Source organism: Oncorhynchus tshawytscha, unplaced genomic scaffold (assembly GCF_018296145.1).
Source record: "Oncorhynchus tshawytscha isolate Ot180627B unplaced genomic scaffold, Otsh_v2.0 Un_contig_588_pilon_pilon, whole genome shotgun sequence".
Lineage (NCBI taxonomy): Eukaryota > Metazoa > Chordata > Actinopteri > Salmoniformes > Salmonidae > Oncorhynchus > Oncorhynchus tshawytscha.
In genome coordinates, this window is record NW_024609810.1 from 600,748 (window position 1) to 620,264 (window position 19,517).

At 43.2% G+C, this 19,517-nt stretch overlaps 1 protein-coding gene across 4 annotated transcripts; it reads left to right on the top strand.

Annotated features, from left to right (window-relative positions):
- The first annotated feature begins 249 nt into the window (after window positions 1-249).
- LOC121845978 (zinc finger protein OZF-like) lies at window positions 250-11,732 on the top strand. Of its 4 annotated transcripts, none has more exons than XM_042318592.1 (2): window positions 250-465; window positions 10,419-11,732. In XM_042318592.1, the coding sequence occupies exons 1-2, from the start codon at window positions 459-461 to the stop codon at window positions 11,576-11,578; spliced, it is 1,167 nt and encodes a 388-aa protein (XP_042174526.1). In that variant the 5' UTR covers window positions 250-458; the 3' UTR covers window positions 11,579-11,732. The 4 variants fall into 4 exon arrangements, 2 of the variants coding, with proteins under 2 accessions (XP_042174526.1, XP_042174525.1); XR_006082953.1 differs by lacking the exon at window positions 250-465 and adding an exon at window positions 4,566-4,965; XM_042318591.1 differs by lacking the exon at window positions 250-465 and adding an exon at window positions 4,641-4,969.
- Window positions 11,733-19,517: the final 7,785 nt, after the last annotated feature.

Consider the following 19,517-nt stretch of genomic DNA (forward strand, 5'->3'; position numbering starts at 1 on the left):
TTTTTTTTTTTTTAGATTTTTTTTTTTTTTTTTTTTTTTTTTAGATAGCCAGGGGCACGCTCTAACACTCAGACATAATACATAGTACAAGGTACCCCCAAAAACTACTTCAGTCGTACTTTAAAGTATTTTTACTACATGTTCACCATTGTGCACACCTGGGTCGGGGTAAAGTGACAATGCATAGATCATAAACAGCGAGTAGCAGCAGCGTAGAAAACGTTTGGGGGTAGAAGCTGTTAAGGAGCCTTTTGGACCTAGACCTGGCGCTCCGGTACCGCTTGCCGTGCGAAAGCAGAGAGAACAGTCTACGACTTGGGTGGCTGGAGTCTTTGGCAATTGCCTCTGATTAAGAGGTGTCTGCATAACATCCTACTGCAGCAAAAGGAAATCGGCTAGCTGGCCAATGAAGTGGATCTATTACACTAACAAGGATCCTTTCAGCAGGCTACAACAACATGAGAAGTGAGTATTTCTAATCTGTCTTTCCCTCCCTGTGTGTAGCGAGTTTAGAAATGGTGAGTGTAATGGACCGAGGTAAAGACCGTTTCAGGTTGGATATTCAACGGATATTCGCCTGTAGTTTTCCTTACCTCCACCAACAGCAGTTAGGGACCGCCAACATTGTGACAAATCAAATTTAAAAATGTCAATAGCTATTTAACCATTACTCCTAAAACGTTCAAACTGGTTCTAGCTAACCCGATGGTATAAACACACATTGCACACATCTCTTTTGTCGATTTACATCTCGCACTATTTTAAATTATTTATTTACATCTTTGAATTTCAATAGCTCATTAATCATATGACCTACTGGACTCAAACAAGGTTCAGAATGTCCACTGACTACCCTTCTATATTGCACACCCTTTAGTTTGTCCATTTTCATCCCACACATTTTTACATGAATTTTCCAAATGTAAAATTTCAATAGCTCCTTGGTCATGTGACCTAGTGACTTCAAGCAAGATTCAGTATGTCCACTCAGTGGGCCTACATATTAATAAGCATTTTTCTATGGCTGGCCTTGCTTTCCACCTGGCTACCCCTACCCCGGTCAACAGCTCTGCACCACCCACAGCAACTTGCCCAAGCCTCCCCCATTTCTCCTTCACCCAAATCCAGATACCTGATGTTCTGAAAGAGTTGCAAAATCTGGACCCCTACAAATCAGCTGGGCTAGACAATCTGGACCCTCTCTTTCTAAAATTATCTGCCGAAATTGTTGCAAACCCTATTACTAGCCTGCCTCTTCCTATCGTCTGAGATCTTCATAAGCGGTCATCCCCCTCTTCAAAGGGGGAGACACTCTATACACAAACTGTTACAGACCTATATCTATCCTACCCTGCCTTTCTAAGGTCTTCATAAGCCAAGTTAACAAACCGATCAAAGACCATTTCGAATCCCACCGTACCTTCTCCACCTATGCAATCTGGTTTCCGAGCTGGTCATGCGTGCACCTCAGCCACGCTCAAGGTCCTAAACGATATCAGAATTGCCATCGACAAAAGACAATACGGTGCAGCCGTCGACCTGGCCAAGGCTTTCGACTCTGTCACTGTATTATTATCAGCAGACTCAACAGCCTTGGTTTCTCAAATGATTGCCTCGCCTGGTTCACCAACTACTTCTCTGATAGAGTTCAGTGTGTCAAACCGGAGGGCCTGTTGTCCGGACCTCTGGCAGTCTCTATGGGGGTGCCACAGGGTTCAATTCTCGGGCTGACGCTTTTCTCTGTATATATCAATGAAGGCGTTCTTGCGGCTGGTGATTCTCTGATCCACCTCTACGCAGACGACACCATTCTGTATACTTCTGGCCCTTCTTTGGAGACTGTGTTAACTAACCTCCAGACGAGCTTCAATGCCATACAACTCTCCTTCCGTGGCCTCCAACTGCTCTTAAATGCAAGTAAAACTAAATGCATGCTCTTCAACCGATCGCTGCTCGCACCTGTTCGCACATCCAGCATCACTACTCTGGACGGTTCTAACTTAGAATATGTGGACAACTACAAATACCTAGGTGTCTGGTTAGACTGTAAAGTCTCCTCACAGACTCACATTAAGCATCTCCAATCCAAAATTAAATCTATAATCGGCTTCCTATTTCGCAACAAAACATCCTTCACTCATGCTGCCAAACATACCCTCGTAAAACTGACTATCCTACTGATCCTTGACTTTGGCGATGTCACGAACACTCTGCTCAGCAAATTGGATGCTGTCTATCACAATGCCATCCGTTTCGTCACCAAAGCACCATATACTACCCACCACTGCGATCTGTATGCTCTCGTTGGCTGGCCCTCGCTTCATACTCTTCGCCAAACCTACTGGCTCCAGGTCATCTATAAGTCCTTGTTAGGTAAAGCCCCGCCTTATCTCAGCTCACTGGTCACCATAGCAGCACCCAACCGTAGCACGTGCTCCACCAGGTATATTTCACGGGTCACCCCCAAAGCCAATTCCTCCTTTGGCAGCCAGTTCTCTGCTGCCAATGACTGGAACGAATTGCAAAAGCTGGAGACTCATATCTTCCTCACTATCTTTAAGCATCAGCTATCAGAGCAGCTTACAGATCATTTTCATTTTCTTTGCACCCCAGTATCTCTACTTGCACATTAATATTCTGCACATCTATCACTCGTGTTTATTTGCGAAATTGTAATTATTTCCCCACTACGGCCTATCTATTGCCTTACCTCCCTAATCTTACTACATTTGCACACACTGTATATACACTTTTCTATTGTGTTATTGACTGTACGTTTGTTTATTCCATGTGTAACTTTGTGTTGTTCTTTGTCACACTGCTTTGCTTTATCTTGGCCAGGTTGCAGTTGTAAATGAGAACTCGTTGTCAACTGGCCTACCTGGTTAAATAAAGGTCAAATAAAAAATACATACTATATATGGGAATGTCTTATGTCCGTCCTACCTAGTGGTTAGAGCGTTGGACTAGTAATCGGAAAGTTGCAAGTTCAAACCCCCGAGCTGGCAAAGTACAAATCTGTCGTTCTGCCCCTGAACAAGGCAGTTAACCCACTGTTCCTAGGCAGTCATTGAAAATAAGAATTTGTTCTTAACTGACTTGCCTAGTTAAATAAAGGTAAAATATATATATATTTTTTAAATGTAGTGTTGGTTCATGGAATATTCCTCAACTGCATATATCATAAATTGCTATTGCAAATAGAAGTATTATGTTCAACAAGTGACATTTTCAGATATTATTTTGACAAACACACTTTGGTGCTTACAATTCATTCTCTAATGTCATAAATTTGGTGGTCACTGTCATCTGTGATCTTTGTGATATGACTTTCTTTAAGCACGTACTGATGACACTGTCACTTAATATTTTTTCTTAGTGTACAAACGCTCTACATTTATTCACTCTGCGATAGGTTTGGATCCTATATGCTACTTTTATTATTGTCCTGTAAATGGTTGAGTACCTATAATTTAGGCTGTGTGGAGAATGGGGAATAAAGGAAATTAATCTCTACTGCTAAATTACTACTAGATTATAGTGATAAGGAAAACGGCATACAAATTTGGCCTGTGTATTAATTTGCCTATAACTAATCAGAATTCCATTATGTTTACATAAAAAAAGAGTACTTCAAAATGAGAAGATCCTGATATGGAAAAGATGACTGGGTGGACATAAAGTGTTATATTTTCAATAATGAATGGTTAGCTGTTATGTGACAATTAGGTAAAAAACTATATTTTATTTTTTGTTGTAGATGGCCTGTAAAGCTTACAGATTTAAGTCTAATAGCATGAGATGAAAGTAGACAAATATTAGAGTGTGTGATATGAAGGCATCTTCAGTGGACATTCTGAATCTTGTTTGAGGTCATTAGGTCACATGACCAAAGAGCTATTGAAATTTTACACTTTGAAAAATGCATGTAAAAACGTGTGATATTAAAATGGAGAACATAAAGGGTGTGCAATAGAAGGGCAGTTAGTGGACCAAGGAGCTATTGAAATTCATGTCCAAATCGTGAAAATAACACCTGTGCAATGTTGTGCGCAATTTTTCCAACATCATGACACTTATTTGGAGTCTGTGGCTCAAGTGGTTTGAAAGCGGAATATTCGTTTTATATCCAAATTGAAACGGTATTTATCTCGGTGTGTAATGGAGTTAAAAACATACCTTAAACTCACTCTTCAGTTAGCTTAGTCTTTATCCATAACTCAAACGGTTGGTATGTTGTCAAGTAGGGCAGTCACGTGTGTTTGATCAGAAGATCACTGGTTCGAGCCCAGTATGGAGACAGGGACAGTGGGGGAAGTTCTACTGTTACCAGGACACGGACGTCCATCTCACTCGACAGGGCTACTAGGATATATAGGAGAGGGTACAACAGAATGCTGAGGGGGAACTGTCGTGAAAGCTTTATACACATGCAAACTCTTGTTTTAAACTCTTTTTGTTTTCTAGCCCCATTTCAATATCATGTCTTTATAGTTGCTCTTGATAACGGCATTCTCCGTCTCCGGTTTAGTGCACGCTGTTCCAAGCCGTGGCAGGTCTTTCAATTCAGTTCGTGTAATAATAAAGGATAATCATAGACCACCCTATTATTTAATGTATCTATTTCCATTATCATTGGTGTGTAGTAAACCCCCCACCCACATGGGCTCGCCACCCGCTGATAAAAACAGAAAAATAATGCGGAAGTAAAACTGGGAGCGGGTTTGTTTTGTTTGTTGCCACCATTCTTCCTCGTGGACGAAGCCATACTAGCTGAATACCCAACTCTCAGTCCACTGCAACATGTCTAAACTCCAGTCGTTTCGTGTGTTTTTAAATGAGCGTTTAACCGCGGCAGCTGTGGAGATTTTCGGGGCAGTTGAAGAAACGGTAGCGGACTACCAGGAGGAGAATGATCGGCTACGGAGACTGCTACGGATCACACCGATTATAAAACGATGTAACGTAGGTTCGTATGTAGATCACTAGCAGTTCTGCTCAATAAATAAACTGTTTCAGTGATCACCATTTCAATATGTTTTTAAAAAACTATTACCCGTTTCTAAAATTCAGAGGCCCAACATCGCGAGACTTCCAAACGCAGGTTCGGCAGACCAGGGGCCTCGTTACACATTACATATCTGCGTGCTCCATTTCTGAAAAGACTGCGCAATTACACAAATAGTAAGATTTATAAACTTGGCGTACGCCTGTTTGCCGTCCTGAAACTGCGCGCGTGAATGAGCATTAAAACTCTGCCTGAAAAACGTCCATCATTCATCGTTTTATAACGCGCTCATTTGCTGTGTACTTTGTAAGAATTGGAATTAGGCCAAGGCCGTTTAAAGGAAATATAGCAACGGCGGAACTTGATCAAATGTCTCTGGAGGTGTTGGCAGACTGTTTAAAACTTTTACAGTGACATTTGCTATATTTTGACCATTTCTGAAAGAACTACAATTGAAAATGGTCGTGGACCTGTAAACGGATCGTTTGAATTCAATAGCCTAATGATTTGCGATTACTTTTCCCCGAACGTAAATATTCTGCACTGGCCGCGAATTCTGAAACATTATTTGAGTGGACAGACTAGACAATGTAAAACTATACAATAAGCCTATGCCTAGTTACAGTGGAAGGCCCTATAACCTACACACGTCAAAGTAAAATATGAACTCTGTTCATCGGTTAAATTCTACCCCCCCCCCTTGGATACAGGCTATTATTTCAAGTATTTTACTCTATTACATACAATTTAAATGAGACTGGCGTGGTCATTCGCTGTAAACTAAAGCTTCTTCGGGAATATGAACGCATCATGGCCAGAAAAAGTGGCGTGGGATATATTCTGCAATGATTATGAAAATATATATTATGTTTATAAATTAAATATTGTTTACTTGAGACAAAATAAAGACAAAATAAACGAAAATTGGAAAGATGACCCTTCTGTTTTTACCATTAATGCGCTTCAGATCACATAGAGCAAAATTCTTCAAATAGTTGATCTATTTACTACTGTAAAGTGGTTCCAATGAAATGAGGGATGGGACGTTTGTAGGCCTATAGGCTACTTCACGAGTATGGAACCACCACAGTCCAAAAAGGAAAGAAATGTATTCTGCAATGATCATGGAAATAAAATGGTAAATAGATGCCTAATTTATTTCCAGGATGTATCACATCCGGTCGTAATTGGGAGACCCATAGGGCGGCGCATAATTGGCCCAGCTTCGTCCGGGTTTGGCCGGGTATAGGCCATCATTGTAAATAAGAATTTGTTCTTAACTGACTTGCCTAGTTAAATAAATAGAAAATACACTTTACAATGGAAAGCTGAAGAAAAAAATGGATCTCCACTAACAGAATCTTGTTATTATTTTGAATAAGAGTGCCATCACCAGGTAAGTTAACTGAAAACACAATTCTCATTTACAGCAACAACCTGGGGAATAGTTACAGAGGAGATGAATGAGCCAATGGGAAGCTGTAGATGATTAGGTTGCCAGATTGGGCTTTTAGCCAAGAATTGACACCCATACTCTATGATAAGTGTCATGGGATCTCTAGTGACCAAAGAGTCAGGACACCTATTTAACATCCCAGCTGAAAGACTGAACCCAACACAGGACAATGTCCTTAATCACTGCTCTGGGATAAGTTTTTTTTACCAGAGGAAACAGTGCCTCATACTGGTTCTCCAACACCACCACTAGGCTACTTTTACAACAATTGTAATGAAATACTTAAACCACTAGAAACGCATGTTCTTAAATTTGTGGGAGGATAAGCACATTCTCATGTCAACTTCAGTTTTATAAATGCCAACTTTTCTGTGAACTGGCACACACTTTTTGTGGCAGATTTTGTGCGTTGCCATGTTTTTAAATGACGCCCCAGTGTCGTCACTAGTTGCCACAAAGTCATAAACCCTGCCCATTTCTAAAAATCCTATTTTAAACCTAACCTTAAATTAAGCAGATTTTTGTTTGCAAGGGGGTGGCAGCATCATGGACTGGTGCACTTCACAAATAGATGGCATCATGAGGCAGGACAATTATGTGGATGTATTGAAGCAACATCTCAAGACATCAGTCAGGAGGTTAAAGCTTGGTCGCAAATGGGTCTTCCAAATGGACAATGACCCCAAGCATACTTCCAAAGTCGTGGCAACATGACTTAAGGACAACAAAGTCAAGGTATTGGAGTGGCCATCACAAAGCCTTGACCTCAATCCTATAGAAACTTTGTGGGCAGAACTGAAAAAGTGTGTGCGAGCAAGGAGGCCTACAAACCTGACTCAGTTCCACCAGCTCTGTCAGGAGTTGGGCCATGGGCCAAAATTCACCCAATTTATTAAGGGAAGCTTGTGGAAGGCTACAAGAAAAGTTTGATCCAAGTCAAACAATTTAAAGGCAATGCTACCAAATACTAATTGAGTGTATGTAAACCCACTGGGAATGTGATGAAAGAAATCAAATCTGAAATAATTCTACTATTATTCTGACATTTCACATTCTTAAATTAAGTGGTGATCCTAACACCTAAAACAGGGAATTTTTACTAGGATTAAATGTGAATTGTGGAAAACTGAGTTTAATTGTATTTGGCTAAGATGTATGTAAACTTCAGACTTCAACTATATACTGAACAAAAATATAAATGCAACATGCAGCAATTTCTAAGATTTTACTGAGTTTCAGTTCATATAAGGAAATCAGTCAATTTAAATAAATTCATTAGGCACTAATCTATGGATTTCATGACTGGGCAGCGGTGCAGCCGTGGGTGGGCCTGGGAGGGCTTAGGACCACCCACTGGGCAGCCGTGGGTGGGCCTGGGAGGGCTTAGGACCACCCACTGGGCAGCCGTGGGTGGGCCTGGGAGGGCTTAGGACCACCCACTGGGCAGCCGTGGGTGGGCCTGGGAGGGCTTAGGACCACCCACTGAGCAGCCGTGGGTGGGCCTGGGAGGGCTTAGGACCACCCACTGAGCAGCCGTGGGTGGGCCTGGGAGGGCTTAGGACCACCCACTGAGCAGCCGTGGGTGGGCCTGGGAGGGCTTAGGACCACCCACTGGGCAGCCGTGGGAGGGCTTAGGACCACCCACTGAGCAGCCGTGGGTGGGCCTGGGAGGGCTTAGGACCACCCACTGGGCAGCGCTGCAGCCGTGGGTGGCTGCACCGCCAATCAATCGGAATTAGTTTCACCCCACAAAAGGGCTTTATTACAGACAGAAACACTCCTCAGTTTCATCAGAGATCTGGGTGGCTGGTCTCAGACAATCCCGCTGGTAAGGAAACCAGATGTGGAGATCCTGGGCTGGCAGGGTTACATGTGGTCTGCGGTTTTTAGTCTCGTTGGATGTAATGCCAAATTCTCTAAAACACCTTTGCAGGCAGTTTATGGTAGGGAATTGAATGTTCAATTATCTGGCAATAGCTCTGGTGGACATTCCTGCTGTCAGCATGTCAATTCAAATCAAATGTTATTTGAAACATGCGCCAAATACAACAGGTGTAGACCTTACAGTGAAATGCTGAATACAACAGGTGTAGACCTTACAGTGAAATACACCTTACAGTGAAATGCTTACAAGCCTTTACCTAACAATTGCACGCTCACTCAAAACTTGTCATCTGTGGCTTTGTGTTGTGTGACAAAACTGCACATTTTAGAGTGGCCTTTTATTGTACCCAGCACAAGGTGCACCTGTGTAATGGTGTTTTTGAATCAGCTTCTTGATATGTCACACCTGCCAGGTGGATGGATTCTTGGCAAAGGAGAAATAATCATAATTTGAGAGAAAAGCTTTTTGTCCGTATGGAACATTTCTGGGATCTTTTATTTCAGCTCATGAAACATGGGACCAATACTTTACATGATGTTGGTGTTCAGTATACATCGTTACAGTTGTTGGTCAGCTAGCTTGATCATTTTAGCCATATTATCCTTTAAATGATGTCAAATTAAAACACCTCAAAACAAGATCTGGTAACAAGATACAACTAGCTGAAACAATCCAACTATGATTCCTCACATGGCAGCTTCTTGTAGTTTTTTGCTATCTGACTGTTCAGAATCTTGACAAAGCACGGCTTCCGGCCACATCGATGCACGCACATCTTTTCGTGACGTTGTCAGCCAACCCATCTATATATGAATGGACAAAACCATTGATCACGTGACACCATTAATTCCTATGTGAAGACTCAACAGTGCATATGAAGCTAAATTAAGTAGTTTAAGATTTAGTCTCATGGAGACAACATGAGCAGTTTGAGCTACTCCAGGAAGTGACGTTGCAGGCTAGCTCAGTGCTGCCTCATTGAGTAAATGGGTACTGCAGGGTACTTAACTTATTTTGTGTGCGATTTAAAAAATATTTGGTTCAAGGACACACATCTGGTGTATTAAAATCAATTATTGGCACAATGATTGACTTAAATAAAAAAGGTTTTTACAGAAAGATTGACCATGAAGATCGCCATTTTTCTATTCACTATAATGGGGAATCCTGTTCTGATAACAATGCCTGCAGTACCGTGGTTGGCCTTGAACTTCCATGGCTTCGATGTGCAGTCGTTCTCCCCTGGGGTGCGTTCAGTTCGTTTGCTACGTTGCGGAACGGTTTGTACTAAACGAGTGGTTTTCCCAAAACGTTATTGTACGTTCTTGACAGACTTTGAGATACGTTTCTTCCGTTTGGTGGGTGTGCCACGGTGTATCTTGAAGCAATGAGTGATGTACTTATAGGGCAGCGGTACATTTTGAACCCATAACCCAACCCATCCCCGTATTTTAACTGGTCGCTCAGTACAGCGACGTTTTTGTTCAATTGAACGGTCTATTACGTTATGTACTGAACGTGTGGCCCTGGTTAGACCCAATGACGTGTGTCTGCACATGCGTTTAGCTAGCTAACGTCGCCATGACATCGCCTACATGCGTGATCGGGGATTTATTTTTAAGAAGCGGTTTCTACATCTCTTCATACCAAACCATCTTTGCTAATACCGTACATGGATACAAACATTGTCAGGAAAACCAGGAAGTGATTTGAATTCGTAAATACATTTTTTTTACAAACAACTTGTGAAATAAATCGCATATCATCAGTTTATTGAGAAGTAATTGATAGTAGATTCTAGTTGTTCAATTATTGAATTGGAATGTTTGTTTATTTCATGAATCTACTTAAAGCTAGAGTCCTTAATTGAAACAATAATAACTCGGGGTTACCCTGCCTCTGTTTTGGTAAAAAGGTGATGAGCCAGGAGAAATGAAACCACTCTCAACAGAGAGGTCTGAACCATCAAAACATTTTATGTATTAACTAAGGATTCTAGTTTTAACTTCAAATTGATCCCAACCCTGATGTCTAAAAGATAACCTCTGCTCCTCTCTCCTTTCCTCCAGACTCCCTGCAGCTCTCTGTCTCTGAGGAGGAGGTTCTCCCTGAGCAGCAGCACTGTGAGCAGGAGTGGAGCCCCACTCTGGGGCAGGAGAACCCAGAACATCCACAGATTAAAGAGGAACAGGAGGAACTCAGGACCAGTCTGGAGGCTGATATCATAGAGTTCAAATTCATTCCTTCCTGTGTGAAAAGTGAATGTGATCAGGAGGACCCACTTCAGTCCTTTACTCTTCCCCAAACCCAGAATGTGGAGAACAGAGAGAGTGACCCTAAACAAGTGGAACTCACACCTTTTGTTACTGTGACCCAACTAAAGGGTCTCTACATTCCCTGTGACCCTCCAGATAATCAAAACAATGCCTCCAGCCACAGCTCAGCCGTAAGCAGCGACCCAGCGGCACTTGACAGCAGCCCATCGTTGGATCCCAACCCACCATTGGATTCCAACCCACCATTGGATTCCAGTCCGTCATTGGATCCAAACCAGTCAATGGTGGAACACTGTTTCAAACCCAGCACCATGTCTAGAAAAACTCACCGCTGCCATGACTGTGGCGAAATGTTTGCAATGAAAGCTGACCTGCAGAGGCATGTGACTCTATTTAAGAAGAGGCCCAGTGAATGTCGCTTCTGCAAAAGAAACTACAACTCCACCTGTAAACTAAAGGCCCATATCCGACTCTGTCACAGTGGGAAACCCTACACCTGCCCTGTTTGTGGCAAGACCTTCAAACTCAAAGGGAATCTGTCCAAGCACATGAGGATTCACACAGGAGTGGGAGAGAAACCATTTAGCTGTGGAGACTGTGGGAAAAGCTTCTATCAGAAGGGGGACTTAAGTAGGCATATACGGACTCACACAGGAGAGAAATTATTTATCTGTGGTGATTGTGGGAAAAGCTTCAATTTGAAAGGGAACCTTAGGAAGCACAAACTGACTCACACAGGAGAGAAACCCTTTCTCTGTGATGACTGTGGGAAAGGCTTCAGTCAGAAGGGGACCCTAAGGAAGCATAAACTGACTCACACAGGAGAGAAACCATTTAGCTGTGGAGACTGTGGGAAAAGCTTCAGTCAGAAGGGGACCCTAAGGAAGCATAAACTGACTCACACAGGAAAGAAATCATTTAGCTGTGATGACCGTGGGAGGGGGGGTGAATGAGCCAAGTGGAAGCTGGGGATGATTAGGTGGTGGAGAGGGCCAGATTGGGAATGTAGTCTCTCTTGCCCTCTTTCTGTGTGTGTAAGAACTGGTTTAAATGCATTATTGTTTTTTTCAGTCACATTTCATTAACATTCTTTATAATTGCTGTTCATAACTGCCTTCTCTGGTTTAGTGCTTGCTGTCCCATCGGTTCCAAGCAGCTGCCATTAGTCACGTGTTATGTGTTGTCTTTTAATTCAGTTCATGCAAGGAATGATCAGCCTAGATCAGCCTAGATCATCCTAGATCAGCCTATTACTTAACATGTGGGAAAACAATGATATAATATTTTTATGTTATAATTTGTATGGAGCTTGTAGTATAACCCCATCCACATCGGGGTGCTTTGTTATGGTTATGGACTCGCCACCCGCTGATAAAAACGGAATAAGACAATACGGAAGAAACTGTGAGCCGATTGTTTTATTTGTGCCCACCATTCTTTCCTCGTGGACGAAGACATACTAGCTGAATACCCAACTCTCCGTCGACAGAAACATGTCTAAACTTCAGTCGTTTCGTGTGTTTTTAAATGAGCTTTTAACAGCGGCAGCTGTGGAGATTTTCGAGGCACTTGAGCAAACAGTAGAGGAGTACCAGGAGGAGAATGATCGACTACGGAGACTGCTGCGGATCACACCGGAAATACAACTACGTAGAATAGGTTTGTGTATAGATATACTGATAGCTACACTTCTACTCAATAAATAAACTGTTTAGGCTTTCAGTGATCACAATTTTACCATGTTTTATGAACTATTACTAGTGATGGGGAGAACGAGGATTTATGAAGCCTTTGGGGCTTTTCACTAAATTGTGCCTAAAACAAGGCCACAGGTTCTGATCTGAAAGCCCAGTTTCAACTGTTCTGAGAGGACAGCTTCGGTATTACAGTTTAACTGAAGACCGGCCAAGACAAACTCCATAGATAGAAACCGTAGTGTCATATATTTGTAGGCACTAACTCTGGCATAGTTAGTTGAAAAAAAGCCAACGAGAAAATTGAATGGCGTTTTGGTCTGTGGTAAACACAGGCTTAGGAGATATTATACGTTTTGGTCTGTGGTAAACACAGGCTTAGGAGATATTATACGTTTTGGTCTGTGGTAAACACAGGCTTAGGAGATATTATACGTTTTGGTCTGTGGTAAACACAGGCTTAGGAGATATTATACGTTTTGGTCTGTGGTAAACACAGGCTTAGGAGATATTATACGTTTTGGTCTGTGGTAAACACAGGCTTAGGAGATATTATACGTTTTGGTCTGTGGTAAACACAGGCTTAGGAGATATTATACGTTTTGGTCTGTGGTAAACACAGGCTTAGGAGATATTATACGTTTTGGTCTGTGGTAAACACAGGCTTAGGAGATATTGTACGTTTTGGTCTGTGGTAAACACAGGCTTAGGAGATATTATACGTTTTGGTCTGTGGTAAACACAGGCTTAGGAGATATACGTTTTGGTCTGTGGTAAACACAGGCTTTGGAGATATTATACGTTTTGGTCTGTGGTAAACACAGGCTTGGGAGATATTATACGTTTTGGTCTGTGGTAAACACAGGCTTAGGAGATATTATACGTTTTGGTCTGTGGTAAACACAGGCTTAGGAGATATTATACGTTTTGGTCTGTGGTAAACACAGGCTTAGGAGATATTATACGTTTTGGTCTGTGGTAAACACAGGCTTAGGAGATATTATACGTTTTGGTCTGTGGTAAACACAGGCTTAGGAGATATTATACGTTTTGGTCTGTGGTAAACACAGGCTTAGGAGATATTATACGTTTTGGTCTGTGGTAAACACAGGCTTAGGAGATATACGTTTTGGTCTCTGAGAATCTTCATCAGCTAATGTCACTTTTTGTGAATTTTGAAGAAATTGTTGTGAAAAAAGTACAAAGCCATAACTGCAGGAGGTAGGGGTGCTGCATCACCCCCTGATTAATTACCAAAATATACCTATTTCAATGTCATTTATTTCCCACTTATTATATTACTCCCATGGGCTTTATTATTCCTGTGAGCAGACAGAAAATGACTCCTCAGCAGCTCCCTTCCTTTGGCAGCGATTACAGCTGGATACATGTTTTGTAGTATTTTTTAATTCTCTGTCATTTAGGTTGGTATTGTGGAGTAACTACAATATAGTTGATCCATCCTCAGTTATCTCCTCTCACAGCCATTAAACTCAACTGTCTAAAGTCCCCATGGGCCTCATGGTGTAGTCCCTGAGCGGTTTCCTTCCTCTCCGACAAATTACTTTGAAAGGACGCCTGTATCTTTTGTAGTGTCTGGGTGTATCTGAAGACACTGTATTTTTGGTCTTCATTTAAGGTTAGCGCTATGCAAAAGGTTAACAGTGTGGTTGAGGTTAGGTTTAAAATCAGATTTTAAAGGGCAACCGAACGCACCGATTCCGCATGTTTTTCTGTTGCTCATTAATAAGGAGATATGGCGCAGCATCGCAGTGCTAGAGGCGTTACTACAGACCCGGGTTCATTCCCGGGCTGTGCCACAACCGGCCGTGGCTGGGAGTCCCATAGGACGCCGCACAATTAGCCCAGCGTCGTCCGGGTTAGGGGAAGGATTGGCCGGGGAGGCTTTTCTTGGCTCATCACGCCCTAGTGACTCCTTTAGGCAGGCTGACCCCGGTCGGCAGTTGAACCTTGTTTCCTCCAACACATTGGTGCGGCTGGCTTCCTGGTTAAGGAGCGCGGTTGGGCAGGAATTTGTTTCGGAGGACTGGCTTCCAGTTGAAAAACAAATGATAACCCACTAAGTGCAAACCAGATAAGATGGCGTATCACTGCAGAATACTGTGGTAGCCATGCTGTTTAAGTGTACCTTGAATTCTAAATAAATCACAAACAGTCACCAGCAAAGCACCCCCACACCATCACACCTCCTCATCCATGCTTTATGGTGGGAAATACACATGCGGAGATCATTCGTTCACCCACACATCGTCTCACAAAGACACGGCAGTTGGAACCAAAAATCTACAATTTGGACTCCAGACCAAAGGACAATTTCCACCGGTCTAATGTCCATTGCTCGTGTTTCTTGGCCCAAGCAGGTCTCTTCTTATTATTGCTGTCCTTTAGTAATGGTTTCTTTGCAGCAATTCGAGCATGAAGGACTGATTCACACAGTCTCCTCTGAACAGTTGATGTTGATGTGTCTGTTACTTGAACTCTGTGAAGCATTTATTTGAGCTGCAATTTTTGAGGCTGGTAATTCTAATGAATGTATCCTCTGCAGCAGAGGTAACTCAGGGTCTACCATTCCTGTGGCGGTCCTCATAAGAGCCAGTTTCATCATAGCGCTTGATGGTTTTTGAGACTGCACTTGAAGAAACTTTCAAAGTTTTCTTAACATTTTCGAGATTGACTGACCTTCATGTCTTAAAGTAATGATGGACTGTCGCTTCTCTTTGCTAATTTGAGCTGTTCTTGCCATTATATGGTATTTCACCAAATAGGGCTATCTTCTGTATACCACCCCTACCTTGTCACAACACAACTGATTGGCTCAAACGCATTAAGCAGGATAGAAATTCCACAAATGAACTTATAACAAGGCACACCTGTTAATTGAAATGCATTTCAGGTGACTACCTCAGGAAGCTGTTTGAGAGAATGACAAGAGTGTGCAAAGCTGTCATCAAGGCAAAGGGAGGCTCAAATATAAAATATATTTTGATTTGTTTATTAACACTTTTTTGGTTACTGCATGATTCCATATGTGTTATTTCATAGTTTTGATGTCTTCACTATTATTCCACAATGTAGAAAATAGTAGAAATAAAGAAAAACCCTTGAATGAGTAGGTGTTCTAAAACTTTTGACTGGTAGTGTAGGTATTACAGACTCGGTCAGGGAGAGGTTGAAAATGTCAGTGAAGACACTTGCCAGTTGGTCTGCTCATGCTCTGAGTGCACATTCTGGTAATCCATCTGGCCCCATGGATGTTGACCTGTTTAAAGGTCTTGCTCACACCGTCTAGAACAGCTGGTGCTCTCATGCATGCTTCAGTGTTTCTTGCCTCGAAGCAAGCACAAAAGGCATTTAGCTCATCTGGTAGGCTCTTGTCACTGGGCAGCTCGCGGTTGTGTTTTTCTTTGTAGTTCGTAATAGTTTGCAAGCCCTGCCACATCCGACGAGCATCGGAGCCATTGTAGTAGGATAAAATCTTAGTCCTGTATTGATGCTTTGCCTGTTTGATGGTTCGACTGAGGGCACAGCAGGATTTCTTATAAGCATCCAGATTAGTATCCTGCTCCTTGAAAGTAGCAGCTCTAGCCTTTAGCTCAGTGCCGATGTTTCCTGTAATCCATGGCTTCTTGTTGGGATATGTACGGTCACTGAGGGGACAACGTCGTTGATGCACTTACTGATGAAGCCGGTGACTGAGGTGGTATACTCCTCAATGACACTGGATGAATCCCGGAACATGTTCCTGTCTGTGCAAGCAAAACAGTCCTGTAGGGTAGCATCCGCGTCATCTGTCCACTTCCATATTGAGCAAGTTGCTGGTACTTCCTGCTTCAGTTTTTGCTTGTAAGCAGGAATCGGGAAGATACAATTATGATCAGATTTGCCAAATGGAGGGCGAGGGAGAGCTTTGTATGCGTCTCTTTGTGCGGAGTAAAGGTGGTCTAGAGTTTTTTTCCCTCTGGTTACACGTGACATGCTGGTAGAAATGAGGTAAAACAGATTTAAATTTGCCTGCATTAAGGTCCCCAGCCACTAGGAGCGCCGCTTCTAGATGAGAATTTTCTTATTTGCTTATGGCGGTATACAGCTCATTGAGTGCAGTCTTAGTGCCAGCATCAGTTTGTGGTGGTAAATAGATGGCTACAAATAGAGGTGAAAACTCTTGGTGGTCTACAGCTTATCATGAGATACTCTCCCTCAGGCGAGCAATACCTCCAGACTTCTTTAATATTAGACATCGCACACCAGCTGTTATTGACAAATGGACACACATTCCCCGCTCCTCGTCTTACCAGACATAGCTGCTCTGTCCTGCCAATGCACGGAAAACCCAGCCAGCTCTTTATTATCTGTGTCATCGTTCAGCCACGACTCGGTGAAACATAAGATATTACAGTTAACATCCCGTTGGTAGGATAGTCTTAATCATAGATCATCCAGTTTATTTTCCAGTGATTGTACGTTGGCCAATAGGATGGATAGTAGTGGCGGTCTACCCACTCGCCGATGAATTCTCACAAGGCACCCTGACCTCTGCCCCCTGTTTCTCAGTTTTTTCTTCGCGCGAATGACGAGGATTTGGGCCTGGTCTCGAGGAAGCAGTATATCCTTCACGTCGGACTCATTAAACATATAATCTTTGTCCAGTTCGAGGTGAGTAATCGCTGTTCTGATATCCAGAAGCTCTTTTTGGTCATAAGAGACGGTAACTGCAACAATATGTACAAAATAAATGACAAACAATGCGAAAAACAAACAAAATAGCACAGTTGGTCGGGAGCCCGTAAAGCGGCAGCCATCCCCTCCGGCACCATTATTTCATCTAGCTAAGGTGTTTGGTGCAGTACTTTTGAAGGACAACACTTTTTTTACTATGTAAACCAACTGCTGGGCAGGTCTTTCTCACTGTGTACTGCTTTACGATTCGATAGAGTTAAGTCACCACAGCTGTTTTCCCGTGTTAGTGGGCATTGTGGAAATCAAACCCAACCCTCAAGTCATGATGAACACTTGCACTGCAATCTCACAACTCAGTTTTGGAAGAGACTGACTTTATGACCAAAATTAACCTACTTGCACTTTTTAGTCAATTTTGGCACTGGCATAAATGTTCCTGACTTATATTGATGTCACGTATGCCGTTTTCAACGAGAGAAGTTGGTTCTCAAGTTCAGTTCTGCTTTAAGAAGAGACATTTTAGAAATAGGCAGGGTTTATGACTGTGGCTGTGCCAGCAAGTAACGACTGTCTAAAGGCTCTATAGAGAACCTCTGCTCCTCTCTCCTTTCCTCCAGACTCCCTGCAGCTCCCTGTCTCTGAGGAGGAGGTTCTCCCTGAGTAGCAGCACTGTGAGCAGGAGTGGAGCCCCAGTCTGGGGCAGGAGAACCCAGAACTTCCACAGATTAAAGAGGAACAGGAGGAACTCAGGACCAGTCAGGAGGAAGAGCAGCTTCAAGGGCTGGAGGCTGATATCATAGAGTTCAAATTCACTCCTTCCTGTGTGAAAAGTGAATGTGATCAGGAGGACCCACTTCAGTCCTTGACTCTTCCCCAAACCCAGACTGTGGAGAACAGAGAGCGTGACCCTTCTCCCCAAACCCAGACTGTGGAGAACAGAGAGCGTGACCCTTCTCCCCAAACCCAGACTGTGCAGACCAGACCAGAGCGTGACCCTTCTCCCCAAACCCAGACTGTGCAGAACAGAGAGCGTGACCCTTCTCCCCAAACCCAGACTGTGGAGAACAGAGAACAGACTGTGGAGAACAGAGAGCGTGACCCTTCTCCCCAAACCCAGACTGTGGAGAACAGAGAGCGTGACCCTTCTCCCCAAACCCAGACTGTGGAGAACAGAGAGCGTGACCCTTCTCCCCAAACCCAGACTGTGGAGAACAGAGAGCGTGACCCTTCTCCCCAAACCCAGACTGTGGAGAACAGAGAGCGTGACCCTTCTCCCCAAACCCAGACTGTGCAGAACAGAGAGCGTGACCCTTCTCCCCAAACCCAGACTGTGGAGAACAGAGACGTGACCCTTCTCCCCAAACCCAGACTGTGGAGAACAGAGCGTGACCCTTCTCCCCAAACCCAGACTGTGGAGAACAGAGAGCGTGACCCTTCTCCCCAAACCCAGACTGTGCAGAACAGAGAGCGTGACCCTTCTCCCCAAACCCAGACTGTGGAGAACAGAGAGCGTGACCCTTCTCCCCAAACCCAGACTGTGGAGAACAGACCCTTCTCCCCAAACCCAGACTGTGAGAGCGTGACCCTTCTCCCCAAACCCAGACTGTGGAGAACTGTGGAGAGAGAGCGTGACCCTTCTCCCCAAACCCAGACTGTGGAGAACAGAGAGCGTGACCCTTCTCCCCAAACCCAGACTGTGGAGAACAGAGAGCGTGACCCTTCTCCCCAAACCCAGACTGTGCAGAACAGAGAGCGTGACCCTTCTCCCCACACCCAGACTGTGGAGAACAGAGAGCGTGACCCTTCTCCCCAAACCCAGAACATTCTATTACGTTTTTATGTACTGAACGTAAATATGTAAATAGCTTATTATCATCAGTTTATTGAGAAGTTATTGAAAGTAGATTCTAGTTGTTAAAGTATTGAATTGTAATTTTAGTTCATGAATCTACTTAGTTAAAGCTAGAGTCCTTAATTGAAACAATAATTAAATGGGGGCACCCTGCCTCAGTTTTGGAAAAAAGGTGAAGGATGAACCTGGAGAAATGTAACCACTCTCAAATTCATAGACTGAGATATGGATGCAAGGACTGACCATCCATGATATCAACATTATAGTTTTAACCATGTTTTGTGGCTGTATTTACATTGTCTACAAACATTGGAGTAAAACAAGCTTATATTTTGGGCTCTGATGGGGGACTATGTTCATGAGGCATTTATACGTTATATTCATCAAGAACCAATGTATATAATTAATTTATAGTTAAAAACATGTATGGTGCACCTAAGGATTCTAGTTTTAACTTCTAATTGACCCCAACCCTGATGTCTAAAAGCTGTATAGAGAACCTCTGCTCCTCTCTCCTTTCCTCCAGACTCCCTGCAGCTCTCTGTCTCTGAGGAGGAGGTTCTCCCTGAGCAGCAGCACTGTGAGCAGGAGTGGAGCCCCAGTCTGGGGCAGGAGAACCCCGAACTTCCACAGATTAAAGAGGAACAG